General features: G+C 34.3%; 1 protein-coding gene across 1 annotated transcript; it reads right to left on the reverse strand.

The window, feature by feature from the left end:
• Positions 1 to 4,200: 4,200 nt before the first annotated feature.
• LOC110037562 (probable aminotransferase ACS12) lies at positions 4,201 to 15,498 on the reverse strand. The gene is made up of 4 exons (XM_020742236.1): positions 14,837 to 15,498; positions 14,611 to 14,745; positions 8,212 to 8,372; positions 4,201 to 5,771 (listed from the first exon to the last, which is right to left on the reverse strand). Exons 1-4 carry the CDS (start codon positions 15,299 to 15,301, stop codon positions 4,916 to 4,918), a joined length of 1,617 nt encoding a protein of 538 aa, XP_020597895.1. The 5' UTR covers positions 15,302 to 15,498; the 3' UTR covers positions 4,201 to 4,915.
• Positions 15,499 to 17,761: the final 2,263 nt, after the last annotated feature.

The following is a 17,761-nucleotide window of genomic DNA, read 5'->3' on the forward strand; positions in this document are numbered from 1 at the left end:
ATGATTCACCATTTGCCTGACATATTAGTTTAGCCTTGGAAACATAAGATTTCTCTTATTGGAATGAAAAAAATCTCCAATGTTTATTGATTATTAAGGTCTACAGAAAGCATATATAACACCTTTTATCAAGTCATATTGGGTATCCCAAGATTTAATTGACTACAAGGATATGTCGTTGTGGAAGTTGTATCATAAAGCTCTTCTCACAAATTCGTTCAATTTGAGTATGCATTGATTTATTTTGGACCTCTCTTCTTTTTCATATGTTTTGAGGTTTGTTCTACAAGACATCTTCATATCTAGCCCTTTTGTTTCATTTTCTTAATAGTTATGCATTTTTTGTTTCTTTCCTCATCTCGCTCTGTTTCTTATGAAATAGAGGCAATTTGAGAAGGAAGATCTCAAAAGGGGTTGAATATAAAAAAAAACACCCTTCATGGGAAGAAAAACAAAAAGGGGGCATGCAAATTCCTATGAGATGAATGCATCTAATAAGTTTGAAATTTTGCAATAATTGGTCGTGCTTAAACAGGAGTTTTCCGAATTGAAAGAAGCTCATAGCAAGCTAAGAAAGGAGATGACTGAATTGAAGATCAAAGTCATTAACCTGACTGATTAGCTTGTCATGTTCCACATAAATGTTGAGTTTGCTAATTCGACCCAATTGGTGAATTCATATTAAAGTGATTCATTCGGATTGGTCGAATTTATGCGGCCTTATCAATCCTATATTTTCAATTTTTCTTTTCTTTTGTGTGAGTTATTATGTTTGTCTCTTCTAAGTTAGACGAATCATTTGTAATGATGAAAAAATTTCTTGAAGGAATGGAGGATTTAAAATTTTCTGTTAATTTGATGACTTTAATTGCTTAATATAAATATGATGCATAATTCAAAATTAATCTTATGTTTTTAACCCCATGATGTGGTTAGTCTTTTGAATTTACTTGCTCTTGTGAGGCTTAAGTTCTTTTGCTATAGACTATTTTCGTTCTTGCCATTTCCATTTCTTCCCTCAACGATGGTTCAATGCTTTGTTAGCTGGAGCCCGAACCCGCAAACCACTCCATATTCCCAATCGCGGGAAGTCGCAACCTTTCGCGCGAACTGTTCCCGTGATCTGTCGTTCGCTAATTGTCGCGAACTTCCCGCCTACCGTTCACGTCTCCCGCCACTCTCTAGTCGTTCCTGCCTCCTCTTTGTGATAAAATGCATCGTACCGGCTCTCCTTCAGTTCATAGCACGACCCTTTTTTGTGTTCTTCTTTGGGCTTCCTCGAGACATAGAAAGAGAAGTGCAAACAGTAGTTCCTTGCAGCAGAAGGAAGAAGAAAAAGAAAGATTGTTCTCCCTTGGCTTCCCTTGGCTTCTTCTTAGTGGCTTGTGGCAGAAGAGAAATTGAGTTTATTTCTCTTGTAATTTTATCTTCTTAGGTGTATCATAGTGTAGAGAGAGAAGAAGAGAGCAACAAAGTGAGAGATCCCTCTTGTAAATTGAGACGATCAACTGGTGTAAATTCCCAAGTAGTAAAATCCTCTGCAACTCCGTGGACGTAGGCAATTTGTCGAACCACGTAAATCTGTGTGTTCTGCTGTGTTACTATTTTCTAGTGTGAATTTTATCGTTATATTTTTTGTTTCGTCAACAATCGTTCTTCTATTATGTGTATATACCACAACAACTGGTATCAGAGTTTTTTTCGGATCTGAGGAAGAATGATGATTGCAGATGAAGTAAAGGTATCAGGGATTGAGAAATTTGATGGCACTGATTTTGGTTATTGGAGGATGTTGATAGAAGACTACCTCTATGGGATGAAACTTCATCTTCCGTTATTGGGGAAAAGACTTGAAAGGATGGATGAGGCTAAATGGAATTTGTTGGATCGACAAGTTCTGGGGGTTATTCGATTGACCCTATCGAGGTCCGCTGCACACAACGTCGTCAAAGAAAGGACGACTGCAAATCTCATGATAGCCTTATCAGGTATGTATGAAAACTCATCAGCAAATAACAAGATGTACTTGATGAAGTTATTCAATTTGAAGATGGCGGAAGGTACTTCTGTTGCTCAACACCTAAATGATTTCAATAATATCACAAATCATTTTTCGTCTGTTGAAATTGAATTTGATGATGAGATACTTACGTTGATATTGTTGGCATTATTGTCAAATAGTTGGGAAGCCATGAACATGACAGTTAGGTAAATCTAAATTGAAATGTGATGATATTTGTGATTAAATTTTGGCTGAGGAGGTATGCAGAAAAGATTCTGGCAAAATTTCAGGTTCGAGTTAGACACTAAATGTTGATTTCAGTGGGAGATCACAGGACATGAACGCAAATAGAGGGAGATCAAAATCAAAATCTGGTCAGCAGGCAACCTGCTGGAATTGTTGCAAGGCTGGTCACATAAAGAGGAACTACATGAATCCCAAGAAGATGGAGAATGATAGCACAAATGTGGTATCTAAAGAAGTACATGATGCACTATTGCTAGCAGTTCATAGTTCTGTTGATAACTATATATTGGATCAGGGGCTTCTTTCCATACAACATTCCATCATAAATTAATGTGAAATTATGTTGCAAGTGACTTTGGAAAAGTATATATGGCAGATGGAGAAGCTTTGAATGTGGTAGGAATTGATCTACCAGAGGCCACAGTGCAGGGCAGTGATGGAAGTGAAGAGGAGAGTGGGTCGAGGCACCCACTCTTATTGTTCCACAGACAGATGGTGGAGAACCAAAGAGCTATGAAGAAATCTTGCAAGATGAAAGTTCGAGCAAGTGGGAGCTGGCAGAACTTCCACCAGGAAAGAATGCATTACACAAAAAGTGGGTGTACCGGGTGAAGTTTGAGCTTGATGGCAGTAAAATTTACAAGGCTAGAATTGTTGAAAAATGCTTTTAGCGGAGGCAGGATATTGTCCATACAGTGGGAGATGTAAGCAGAGATAAGAGTAACCTAGGAAACAGTTTGGAGGTGCAAAGTTATGTTGACCCTGCTGATATGTTGATTGAGGGTGTTACTCTTGAGAAACTAAAGTTGTGCACAACTTCAGTTGGTCTTCTGGTGTGAAGACGTGAGTTTTGAGTTGTTGAGGTGGAGGATTTATGTTTGAAGAAGGCGACACTGCTAATAGAGGATATCAGTTTGAGGAAGGAGATGTTGCAACCTGTGTATCAGTCTACAAGTGGGAGATTTGTTAGATGGAGCCCGAACCCGCAAACCGCTCCCTGTTCCTGATCGCAGGAAGTCACGAACTGTTCTCGCGATCTGTCGTTTGTGAATCGTCGCGAACGTCTCGCCTACCATTCGGGCCTTCCGCCACTCCCTAGTCATTTCTACCTCCTCTTCGTGATAAAAGGCATCGCAGCGGCTCTTCTTCAGTTCATAACATGGCCATTTTTGTGTTCTTCTTTGGGCTTCCTCGGGACAGAGGAAAAGTGCAAGCAGTAGTTTCTTGCAGCTGTGGGAAGAAGAAAGAAGAAGAAAAAGAAGATTGTTCTCCTTTGGCTTCTTCTCGCTAGCTTGTGACAGAAGAGAAAATGAGTTTATTTCTCTTGTAAGTTTATCTTTTTCGGTGTATCTCGATGCAGAGAGAGAAGAAGACAGAGAGAGAAGAAGAGAAGAAGAGAGAGCAACGAAGTGAGAGATCCCTCTTGTAAGTCGAGACAATCAACTGGTGTAAATTCCTCAAGTAGCAAAATCCCTGCAACACCGTAGACATAGGCAATTTACCGAACCATGTAAATCTGTGTTCCACTGTGTTACTGTTTTCTGGTATGAATTTTCTCGTTCTATTTTTCACTTCGTCAACAATCATTCTTCTGTTATAGCTCTATAACAATTGGAAAGTGTTTATAGAGTTCAAGATCTCAAGCAACTCGAAGATGTCTAAAAAAGTAGATCAGAAACAAAAAGAGTTTGTATTTAACTCATTGATCCACCTATTAGCATCGAAAAAAAAGAAGTCCTTAAGAAGTCTTACAATAAGGAGCTCCTAACTTACAACCAATTCAGATTAAAGCTGTGATTTTCTCTGTGCTCAATCAACCATTACATTATCATTTTGAAATTCAGCATCAGATACCACTATCATTAATTTTTAACAAAAAACAAATACATATTTTCATGCTTAGGTTTTTAATACCAAATTGTTGTAAACATGAATATCAATTTGTAGGTGTCAATATGTAAATATACAAGAACTTTGTAATAAAAACAAAAACTGGAAAAGTTTACAGATCAAAATTGTTGATAAAAGACTACTGCGGTGTTCAAACTACAGCTTTACCGTCCCACTACTATAACTCATTTTAGTTACAGTTGTCACAGCACAGTTAGCACCACTCTTAGATTAGAGAAATAATAAGAAAAAAACACTCTCCAACAGGAAGAAAGCTGCTTCATCATCGCAAATAAAATTACAGTTCGAGACTATACGTATCGAAAACATTGCTGCTTCTACAATACTAGCAAACCTTTATGAATCCCTTACGTCCCATTGCCTTAGCCCAAGCATAAATTTATTCAAATAAAGCATGCCTAATCCGTCAGTAAGAATGGCCTTGCACAATCCCCCGTTGTACCAAAAGAAAGAGAGCGGTTTAATCATCATCTTGCATCGAAGTTCTGAACAAATGGTTTCAGAAATTATTTATTCTGACTCAGAAATGCTTGCTGACATGTGCGGTGCATATCCATCAATAAGTTTCACATATATGGCACAAAAACCATCAGTAGATACTTTAGCTAATGCTCATAAGTTAACAGCAACCAAAGCTCAATATGTTGATTATTTTAGTTAAACTGCCTTCACAATCTCGCAAACTGTTTTACAGATTCAAAGTTATGAACAAATATTGGGTTTGCAGGCAGAATGCAGAGACAACCAAGTATCCGATCAATGATGACCTTTATGCCCTCCAATAACTCTCCTAATCCTTTCAATAACCACATCAACATCAGTTTCAGACAATGATTTAAAACAAAAGTAAAACCATCCAGGTTCAATGCAGTGGCAGGATGATCCAGGTGTTACATTAATCTTAGCTATATCCAGCAGCTTCTCCCACATTTCAAGCTCCCCTTTCTCACTGTATGACCTAAGGAATTTGCTCATATCCACCCAACAATTCAATCCCCCAGTACCATTAGCGCAGTTAATAGACAGACCTTTCAGGCCTAGGACAAACAAATGATGCATATTCTTAACTCTCGTCCCAATTAGCCAAAGGAGTTTTGAAATGAACGGCACATCTGATAGCATCCATACAAGCACACGTTGATCAAGCAGGGAGATGGAAGAATATCTTGCAAACTTTGCAGCAGCAGCCAAGACATTTTCATTTAAGGAGTAAATGACTCCTACATGAAAACCTGGAAGGGAGAGATCTTCAGAAAGCCTATATAGTATATGAACCCTGGACTTGTCAAAATCTACTGTATCTAGAATCTCTGCAACACTTATGAGAGTTTTGTCTCCATGGACTGATCCAACAAACAGTTCATCAGAAATCAAATGGATATCTTTGTCAGTAGTGAATTGTAGCAAGTTGTAGAGTACATCCCTTCTTAATATATTTCCTGCAGGATTTAAAGGATTTGTGATGAGGATAGCACGGACCTTAATCCCACGTTTCTTTGCTTGATTATAAGCTCTTTCAAGAGCAGCAATGCTTATGTTGAAGTTATCAGTGCTGCGACAAGGAACCGGGATCAAATCCACACCAGTTCTCCATTTAAGATTCCTGTCATATCTGTAGATATAGATGTTCAAGGTAATCAAAACTGAATGGAAGATACAATATCAGAATAAGAAACTTATAACAAAAGACTCAAAAAACAGTGCACTTTTTATGCAGGGGTACAACTCATTTAAATAGAAAATAATAAAGTTTGATCGAACATTCACACTGCACCAGAGATTTCACAAAAATAAGAACTTTTCTCATGGCAAGGATTTCGGAAGAAAATGGATGGAGAGTTTTATCTTAATTCTAAGTAGTTAGATTGATAATTATGGTACCAGAGATTTCACAAATATGAGAACTACTGCCACTTTTCATGTGGCCAGACACAAAAAGCAATGATGTTCATTATCATCATCATTGTTAGCCTGATAATAACTCGCTGGGGGTGCTACATGTAAAGTTAACTTTATTTTGTAAAACTTCTTGTAAAATTTCTACAAATGCCAAGATTTATCTCTCCCTTCCATTCCAAATTCTAACTCATAATTATATCCTCGCTATTCCATTTGCTACCCCTCACCGTGCATGTCCAGATACATAATTTTATATTTGACTGCTCTCATTTCAGGGTTTTGGAAGAATAGAGGCTGAATTGCTTATGGGTTTGAAATAAGAGAGTTTCATCTACTTCCAAAAACTGCTTGTCACAAATACAAACACGAAAAGCGATGGCATTCATGACCATCAATGTTAACCTGATCCAACTTGTTGGGTCAGCTTTATAAATCCTCCTCCATTCATTGTATTAGGTGTAACACGCCTAGCTAACTTGATTTTGCAATTTTTACAAATGTTCACTTTTATCTCCGGCATGCTTATATGCAAATTCTTTGTTAGTCCCTTTGCCACCCTCACTGTGCATGCCAAATACATAATTTTATATTCCACTACTCACATTGTAGGGTTTTGGGAAGAGACAGAATGGATTGATTCTAGACTGAACTGCTTTGTCATGAATAGAGACACCAGAAGCAATGGCGTTCATCATCATCATTGTTAACGTCATCACAAGTTGTTAGAGGTCAGCTTTATAAATCCTCCCCCATTCACTCCATTAAATACTGCTACATGCAGAGTTAAGAAATATTTTGCACATTTTTTGGCAAAAATTCTACAGATACGAACTTTTATCTATCCCTTTCCTTCCATTCCTAATTCTATCACATTTATAATAACAAATACAAAATAAATATGAACTTCGTATTGGCCTTAAAAGTAATTTTATCATGATTTGCAACATTTTGGTATCCCAAAACTGCTTCTAATGCTAGTCACCACTCCATAAATTTATTTTTCAAAATTTTAACATGCCTATGACAAATATATTATCCTTAATCACCATAAAATGGATTTTATTGATGACCATTCATATTTTATTATTTAATAATCAATAAAATCAACCAAGATGCACTCGTTGCTCGCTATGTTTTCATTAACTGCCTTGACAAAAGAATTGCCTCCATAATAGATCCCATGGCATAAAATCAAAATAATCAGTTAATAGTAACACATTTCATTAACCCAATGTTCCATTACCCTCTCTGAAAATGTTATCAAATGACACAATAAGCTATAAAATCATTACAAATTGGAACTTATTATTGTTCTAAAGTGTTAAGTTTTAAAGAATACGATGTTTAATTATTTGCAAGCTCTTAATCTATTAAATTTAATAAAAAAATTACTAATCAAACTATTCTAATATCTCCAATAACTTATTAAAATATTAATTGATGTCATCTGAACCTAAAATATTACTTTCGTATATCTTCTTTAAAACTGCAACTACTTAACTAGTTTAGATCATGTTGTTATATAATAACTTCATGCTTTTGTATATCCTATTTAGAAAAAAAAATTTCATGAATTTTAGAATAAGCAATTTCATTTTTCCTTGAATTTAACTTTAATTAAGAAACTAGTGCCTCCATTCTAAATGATCTAGCTCGATAAAAAAAACTTTAAATTTTTCTAATCTTTGATTTGCAATTTTAAATATCACTTTTCTTCTATTATTTAACAATGCCAACATAAAAATCATCAAGCGTACCTCCTCAGGCCTTCAACTCAACCATCATGTATGTGTGTGTGTGTATATATATATATATATATATATATAATGTCAATCTTACTGTCTTTGCAAAACAATCTAGCTTTTTTACAGCTATTTCATATATTAATTATATTGATTTTATTTTTCTTAACGATCATTTTCGCTTCCTTAATCTACCACAAAATCTACTTGCATGGGATACAGGTACACAACTGGCTTATTTCATCCCACATCAACCCTCATTCAAGTACCAAGTCCAGCTGCAGTTTTTTAATAATTATGTATTGGTGTTCCAAGTTACAATTTGAAATAGATAAGTCCTAAGCAGGGTAAGTAAGCCAAAAACAATGGATAAAAGGAGAGAAAAAATGAAACATAAATTAGAAATATTACACAGGGTCGTATGGGGAAGGAACAAGAATTGCATTTCCTGGGTCTGCCAAACAGAAACAGAGGGTCTCCATTGCAGAGGCGGCACCAGATGTTAATATCATCTGTGATGGACTAAATGAAACAGACCCTTGCAGAACTTGTCGCATGAAACCAGCTACAGCCTGTCAACAAAAACGAAAAGGATACTAAAAAGAATACAGAATGCAAGGTTATGTGCAAAACAATTCTCAGAACCCAATATATGAAAGAATTTTGATTATTTTAAAAAGAAGTAAGACTATCCTTGCTAGCACTATGAGGTCAGGCAAAATAACCAATCCAAACATGAAGCAATGCCAATGACATGTTTTATGTGCATGAGAACAAGTGGGAACACAGTTCCAACCTGCAAATATTATGATAAAATTTTGAACAAAATTTAAAATTAACAGCAATAAGCTATGATATAGGCTGTAAATGAGAAAGACATGAAAAGATGAGCAAAAAAATAGAAATGTCACTAGTATTATATTGCTCTACAAAACATATGTAAACATAATCTTATCTAATATAGTTCAAAAAATCCCTTATAATTTATGTTGTCTTTTAGGTTACAGTTCAGACAACTTAACAAAGAACCTAGGGATCCTTACAATAGAATCCAATTTGGTGTCCATAATCCTAAATTTACATAATTCCACTTGTAGAAAATAGAACTAGTCAGCAAATTACAATGTTTTGAAAGTGACAATGGTCAGACATGCTAAGGCTCTTTCAACAGTAAAGTTCCCAAGGCAGCCTCTGGCTGTAATCTTTAGAGATAGATAAACAACTGGTCAGGTTAGTTCTGTTTAAATTTCAGCTGAGCTTGCCAGAACCATCCCAAAAGGTATCATGATGAGGCAGATCATCAAGCTAATTGAAAAGGACTCACTACAAGAACAACATCAAGTGCTTAACATGGGATCAAGACCAAAGGTATCATTCACAAGTAGAAGTTAGTAAAGAGCCTTATTAGGAATTCAAAAAATTAAAATAAAAATTAAGTTTTGAACTCAAAATTTTATTAAAAAAAATTTTATGCATTGAATTATAAGTTTATAATTTTAATATGAAATAACCTAGAGTTACTTTCCATTTGTTTAAATTAGATTTAGGTTTGATTAGGAATCTATAGAACTGATCACCCCATATACAGAGATAATTATGGAGTGGAACTGAAGTAAGTTCAACTCCACTTATTTGCTTCTTTAGATTGGATCTTTACCTCTCTTTTTTTCTTTCTTTTATCTTTTTTTTTAAATTTTTAATTATTCCTTGAATTTTGAGTTATAGAACCGGTGTGATAGTTTAAATATTATTTAAAATAAATGAAAAAAATTTTAACATTTTCGTAAAAATTAGATAGTGAAATCTCTAGGGTTTAGATGTTGGTGGATGATGGAAGGCCCTAGCATATTCTTCAATCTTACCAACATCATCCGAAAACATTTTCCCACAACCTACAAAATTAAAATTCTGAAAAATCTCAAAATTTGTTCGCCATAATTGGGGTTCTCTAGAACTTGATCCAATCATCCCCCCTCCATCCCCTAGAACACCTTGACTCTCTATTATCTTCTCCATATTTGAACAACACATATTCTCGCCTAATGTTCCATATCTTTTCCAACCCCCAATACACTATGTTAAGCACTTGTTAAGGATACGTAGGTGCTCAACAATTTGTTAGAGTGAGACAAAAGAATTATAGGTAGAATATATTTTCATGCATGTATTGTATAGTGTAAAAAAGTGGAAACTTGTCATTAATTATGGGGGTGATGTGAATGTTATACAAACCCATGCATCGGCAAGAGCTACTCTCAAAACTCAACGAAGCCTCGAGCCCTTCTATGTGAACCATCCTGCCTATCTCTAACAAGTAATTAGTTCCCCTTGAGATGGGTACCTATGATGTTAGAATTTGGTGTGATATCCTGCTTAAAAACATAGCACATATCCTTTTAAGTCAACCCTGGCCGTATATTACGAGTATTATCCATTATAACAAAAAGACCTATATTTTCAAACATAATAATCGAACTATTAAACATTTAATGTCAAGCTCATAAAAAAGACCCCTATAATTGCTATTAATAATCAAATTCCTATTACAAAATCAAATTCCAATAAAAAAAATAATAAGCATTAATTAACGGTGATAAGGTCCCCTATTATGAGGGAGATGATTGTGCTATTGATCCAAAGATCCATTGATGTAGCTATCATCCCCAAACTTATTGTCTATTATTGTCTTTACATTAGTTAGGTATTTTCAAACTCTTCAAATTAATATGAGAAAAAAAATAGCTAAAAGCAATTCAAAACATTTTAAGAAAATATATCTCAATAATTCTTCTATGCATTGCCTCCAAGAGACACATAATTAAAATATAAAAAATGAAAATTGGGGCATATGCCCCATTTAAAATAACTCTTTCAAAAGAGATTCATCTTGCCAATTATAGGTACTCTCACCAACCTACTTCTTAGACGTGGACTCCATTGTTACAGAGAAGGTACCAAGTAGAAGGCAAATAATCACTAATTTTTAACTAGATGGAAGGACAAATTATCAATTGAAGAATATCATGGGTCACTAGAAAGAACTCAACAAGTCTTACTAAAGATTACCTGAACATTAACTCTAGAGAGCAAAGTTCTAATTGGTCTAGAGAGCTGATGTAGAATATCAAGCTAAGTATAAAGGCAGTGTGCTCCGAGAAGAGTGACAATTGTGTTTGACATAGAGGTAGGCATTAGGGATGAAGACAAAGCCAAGGGTTGCCCCGAGAAGAGTTACAATTGTGTTTGACATAGAGAGGGCCGACATTGGGGTTGAGGAAGTGTGCCTTGGTTCGGGATCGGGAGCAAGAAAGCATGGGATATTAGCTTATTTCTGTAAATTAAAATAAATATTAATTATAGAAATATGACTTTAATTAAAAAAATTATTTATAATCTAATTTAATTAAACAAAAAAATTATTCCAAATTAATTTATAATTCAAAAAATAATGATTTAGAAATACATTAAAATTAACGTAGAAAAACATTATTAACTAAATTAATTAACACTGTTAATAATTTAATATGAATTTCTTATATTTCAAATTTTTAATTAATGTTTTATAAATATATTAAAATCAATAAATTTCAAGTCATTAAAGATATGTATACTAAAATTGTTACTTACGTTGGATAAGGAGGATTGACCAAGTATTTTTCTATTTTAGTTGGATTACATTAGGATTCGACTTTAAGCCCATATCTTATTGTTTTAGTTATGGATGCTCTGGACATTTGTAGGAGAATGTACCTTAGACTATGCTTTATGTTGATGATATCCTTCTTGTGGATGAGACTAAAGAAAGATTTCAGGAAAACTTGAATTATAGAGGTCTACATTGGAGTCTAAAAGCCTTCATGTTAATAGATCTAAAACTGAATACATAGAATATAATTTTAGTATTAGTAGCTCTAGTGGCAAAATTGTAATTATGGGTGATCAAATCATTACAAGGTGTTAATATTTTAGATATCTCGGGTATATTGTTCAAAGTGATGGCGATATAAATGGGGAGTTATTAATAGAATTCAAATTGTTTGGTTGAAGTAGAAGAATGCATCGGATCTATTGTGTGATAGAAAAGTACTGCTTATGCTTCAATGAAAATTTTATAAAATGGTGGTGAGACCTGCCATGCTTTATGGCGCAGAATATTGGCCTTTAAAAAAGAAGCATGAAGCAAAGTTAAATGCTCAGATGGATGAGTGGTTTGACACTTGAGACAAAATGTGAAATGAATCTATCTGTGCTCCAGTGGCATACAAGGTTGGAGAGAGTCGTAATAGATGGTTTGATCATATTAAACATTGACTATCTGATGATACGGTTAGGAGAGTAGATGTTCTAAATTTGACTTATGTTAAGAAAGGCAAAGGAATACCTAAAAAGATTTTGGTATAATGTATAAAAAATGATCTTAAACTATTAGAATTAAATGAAAATTTGACACTCAAGAGGACATAATGGAGAAAAAGGATTCATGTAGCTGACCCCACTTAGTGGGATAAAAGCTTGTTGTTCTTATTGTTGCTAGATTGAAAAACATTATATTATACAAATTATAATTGAATTATAATAATTAATAAATAATTATCTAAAATATTCTACTTAATATTTAATCAACTTAAAAATTTGTTAATTAATCATTTATATAATTAAAAATATATAAATCAAATTCAATTGAAATGACAAACTTAAATTCTTAAAGAAGTTATCAAACATTTTCATTAGAATTAGCTGAATTTATCAAGTATCTTTCAGATTTCTGAATTCAACCACCCCAAAATTTACTAAATTTAGATTTTAAAAAAATTACTAAATTCACTTGAATTAATCCCAAAATTGTCAAACAGCCCCTAATGTCCTTCTTGGTTGAAGATCTAAATAACTTTATTATATTTCCTAAAATCTCAATCAATCTTTCATAGTGTATTCTACCATCTTTCTAGCATCATTTAAAGCATCTCACATAATCTATAGCCATACAAAAGTCCCAAACATCTCTTAAGCCATCAATGACAACTAGGGTTCTATTGACCTAATTTTGGTCCTCCATCCACCCCTAAAATACCTTTAATCTCTAGCACATACTCTAAATTTCATCTCCACACACTCCCTAATATTTCATAGCATTTTCAGCAACTTAAACCCTCAAGCTCGTCCCATCCAAACTATATCTCACTGACCTAGTCTTGATTTTTCTCCATCCTTTAGCCTCTAAACCATTTGAAATTTTATCAAATGCTCTATATCACATTTAAAGATAATATCCCAACATTCTTATATGATTCCATGCCTTGGATCCTCCACCATAAGAAACCCCAAATTAGAATACCCGGGAAAGCTATAGAGTTGGCCATGATCTAACACTTGAGAGACCCCATCCTTTCAACCATTATTTCAAATAAAAATATTATAACCACTCAAGAGTATCCCACACATCCTTAGCCCGTCACCACATCAAATAAAAGTCTCGAAACTCCCCCACCCAAGGCTACATCAAATGATATATGATTGCAAAAAGACTATTATGCCAACCTCAAAAGATTTATTCTACATGTCGATAGTCCCTAAATTTTTTCCACAAATATTGCCATGGGCATACGAGATATTAGGTGCCCTTGCTTGCACATATGAAGAGAAAAACAAGATTCCATTTCTTAAATCCATCAAGTAAAAGCTCATGCGTGTCTAAAATAATTAAAAAACATAGTTAAATGTGAGCTTAGGTTATTGGCTTGTTTAAAAAATAATTAGTACTGACGTTATTGGCTTGTTTAAGAAAATAATTAGCACAGATACTGAAGTAATGATGAAAAATAAATAAATAACAATCATTATAGAAGCATTGCATATTAATCAACTTTGAACAACACACTCCTTTAGTTCATATAAAACAATAAAACAAAGTTATGAAAATGAGGGACTTGCACAAATATGACCCAATACTTATATATTTACATATCAAACACATAACGGAGCATCAAATCAAAAATATCACTATTACTAACTTTTTAAAAGTGAAATACACATTTTCGTGCATAAATTTTTAATACAAAAGTGTTACAAATGTAAATATCAAACTTTAGATGTTAAATATATCAAAACATAAGAATTGTGTGGAATGTATGTAAATTTCTCAAAAAAAAAAATATAGGGGGCATAATTGCTAGATTGAGAGCAATTAATGATGAAAGGCCTTAGCTAAAATGAAAGGATTGCATGCGGATGTTAAACATGTTTCACAGAAGAAATAAAATTTAAACAGTTTTACACCTGATTTTTAATTAGGAAGCTAAAAAAACACTACTCCCCTCATAAATGGAAGAAAAAAAATTAATGCACTTCTCCAATACATACATAGATTAGGACTATTGTAGCTACAATTAAATTATATCATTTATATATGATGCCAAACAACCATTCATTCTGCAAAATAAATCTTTCTTCCACATTTTAAAATGCACTTTTATCCTTCTGTTTCCATCGTTCAATTTAACAATGAAAAGCACTAATACATATAGAAATTACTCCATAGGGAATCTCGGATATTAAAAAGCAACCTTCACTCAAGGAAAAATAAATTCATTTTATTTAATGATCCTGATTCAAATCATACATGACCACTGAATGAATAAAGGCTTTTTCACCGTGCTGGTCCACAAGTCGATAAAAAAAACACATCAAATCCACCACAAGTGTACAGTGAGCATACCCATTACTAGGTTTAAGAAAACACAAGCAACAAAGGCATTTATCAAATAAAACAATCCAAGGCAACGCAAAAACTAGAGTTAACAGCCCACTTACAATCTTCAAATCCAACAAACCATCATACTGCAATGAAGTTTCCATACCGCCTAAGCCCAGATCACTCCTTGCTTCTTCTAGCAAAAATGCCTTTACATTCCTCTCCAGCCAGTCCCGTGCAAGGTCCACAGACAGCTGCCCTAAACAAAGAGTAAACCCTGAACGCCCACTAAACCCCAAAATCCTATAAGACTAAGGGAATAAAAATGCTAGCCAAATACACTACCTGGTTTTCAACCAAGCCAAGTTGAATGACACCATCAGGATTTGAGGTCGGATGATAGGGATCGTCAAGACACCGCCGAAGGCCGGCGGCAAGGCGACAAGCACCCGACTTGTTGACAACCGCAGCGCGAGAAGATAACGGGGCATGTACTGAGCTAGTGCGAGGCGAAATAAGACTGCGAGACGGAGTTCTTGAGATTCCAGGGAGCGCATAAAGGTCGCCGGAGGAGGGAGACGGGGACGGAGACGGGGAAGAAGAGGATTTTTTACGCCGAAAATAGAGCTGAAAGAGGTAGAACAAAGCACATGGGATGACCGAGCCGAGCACTAGGCCGCTGCGGCCATGTGCAATGCCTTGTAAGGGTACAATTATCCTCATCGCCGCACGGCCGGAGAGCGATGTAGAGGCGGTTTCGTCGTCGTCTTTGCCACCGGAAGGGGGTTTCCGAGATGGGGATGGGGTCATTTGTTGAAGAGGAGAGGAAAAGTGGGGCACTTAGGGCAACGTCATGGAGTTTCCAGCAGAGGAGTTGTCCCTCCTTCAGATGAAGTAGATAGAGAGGTCCTCCATGATTTGAGAGGGAGGGAGGATCATTTATTTTTGAAGTCGGATTCTTCACTGGGCTTTTGGATTCTTCGCTATGGGGGCATTTCCGGTGAATACAGCGGTTATTTTTTGTTATTGCTGTGGGCCGTGAATCATGAGTTTATACAAGAATAATTTTGAAGGTTTTTTATTTTAAATTAAGAGATGTTTATATTTTATTTTAAATTAAGAGATAATTAAGCATTATAATATAATTATCACTTTGTGGTGAATAAAAAAGGTTTAGTTTTATCTATTTTTTAATAATATTTATTTTTTTTTGGAAAATTCTTGGTCCACATCCACATATTTTGAATACTTATTATGTCCATTTCTTAATGATTGCTCAATTCTTCTGTGTGAAAATGCTTGGAGAGAAAAATATATTAAAGTGCTTGAAGAGCAAGTTGTGGAGGGACAAGGTGGAAGCTATCTTCATAATGTATGGCTCAAAATAACCTCCAAATAAGCTTTGGTATAGTATGATGCCTTAGAGACTTCTATTTTCTCTATTAGATTTTTAAAGAGATGTGGAAATTCATATATCAAAAGCCTCCCATAAATGACAAATTCATCAAAAAAGTAGTAGTGTAGTTCATCGAAGGAGGTGATGTTGCCTTGAGGCCCTTAAAGCAATAAATGATGCAATCTTTAATTCAATTTGAGAGATTTATTTCAAAACTTCTGATAAAATTGGATTATGAGACTCATACTCTATGGCCAAATGGTGACTATATGGCCCTTATATGAGATGCTTTCCTTAAAAATCACAACATGGGAGCTCATGCCAATGGAAACTAGTTGCCTAACTTTAGTTGGAATGATATCGCCTAAGGATTATTATTTTAATATCATGGTGCTAGCAATTCAAGGACAACAACAATAACCACAGGTGTAGTTGATCATAGAACCAACCAAAATAAAACATCTATTTTTCTAAGTAGCTTCTAGAACTAAATTAGAATGGGAGCAACACATTTTGATAGGAAAGAATTGACATTTTCAATAATAAGTGCAAAAGTAGAAGGTGGTAACAAGTCTCATCAAGGACAGAGGAGTATTCCATCAAGCTTTTTTAGCTAATAAAAATATTCCTTAATAAAAGAACCAAATGATGTGAAAAATGAAAAGGAACAGGACTAAGAATGACTAGAATGGTCCTACAAATATCTCGATAATTTATTAAAAAGTAGAAAACAAAGGAATTAAATTGACTTATTATGCTAATTAAAAGCTTAAAATCTTTTGAAATTGACTAACAATGAGTAATATGAACTTAAAACATAAGTATAATAGAATAATAACTTAAGTGTTTTGGGGGTATAAACATGCTTGCATTATCAAGAGAAAAAATTCCATCAAGCTAGCCAGAAAGGTAACTATAACCTCTCAATCCTCTTATTTTCCCAATTTATAATGGTTTAGAATATTCATCAAGCCAAAATTTAAATTTACCCTAACATAAAACAACATGAATTAGAAGTAATATACAATATATAGGTATTTAGCAACTAAATAAGTAATATTGTGTAAAGCTTGTGGGTAATATGCTTTCAAATTGATGCATAGTAGCTCAAAATCCAACGATTGTGGCATTATAAATATGTTGGCTCGTAGTTGTTTTGCGCATATCAAAATGGGCATCATCTCCTAGTTGTGGCCATCACTCAAACCAAGGGATAAGCTAGGAGAACAGGGTTGACAATTGATGATATTGATTAAGAGGACATGCATGTTCTTTAATATGATGCTTAGAAACCAGTAATCGAATAATCCAACTTTGTGAAGTGTCACATTCTTAGGTTCTTTTGATCAAATATGGTAATTATTGGTCCTTGAGTCGTGTTGCCAGCATCTGACATCAACATATGCTAAATAGATGAGTCCTAATTAGTAACAAACAAGGGATGAAGTGCAAAAATATTTAGGGTTAAATGTCCTTATTTTTCATTTGGTTATTTTTAGGTTTACTTTAGATGTCTAAAAAGGTCATGATATCGTTGGTGAGGTTATCCAATAACTGAATTTTGTATGTATTAAGTTTCACTAGTATTATAAAGCTTATGAATTTAAACTACCTTAATCCTAACCTATAAGCTTAGGTTGGCTCATGATAGGTTTCTAACACTACTATGTGTTATATACGAGGAGCTAGAATGTAGGTGGATCCCACTAGATCAATTTGATTTAATGCGGGCCTAATTAAGCCAATTGAGCTAGATTAGGTCAAGATTGTGCCTAGCATATGTTCGAGTTTAATGGAATGTATGCTTTACTAAAGTTTGGAAAATTAGTTGTTTAATTAACTGAGGTTAAGAAAAAAAAAATAAAAATATATAT

The sequence above is a fragment of the Phalaenopsis equestris genome, unplaced genomic scaffold, assembly GCF_001263595.1.
Source record: "Phalaenopsis equestris unplaced genomic scaffold, ASM126359v1 Scaffold221112, whole genome shotgun sequence".
Lineage (NCBI taxonomy): Eukaryota > Viridiplantae > Streptophyta > Magnoliopsida > Asparagales > Orchidaceae > Phalaenopsis > Phalaenopsis equestris.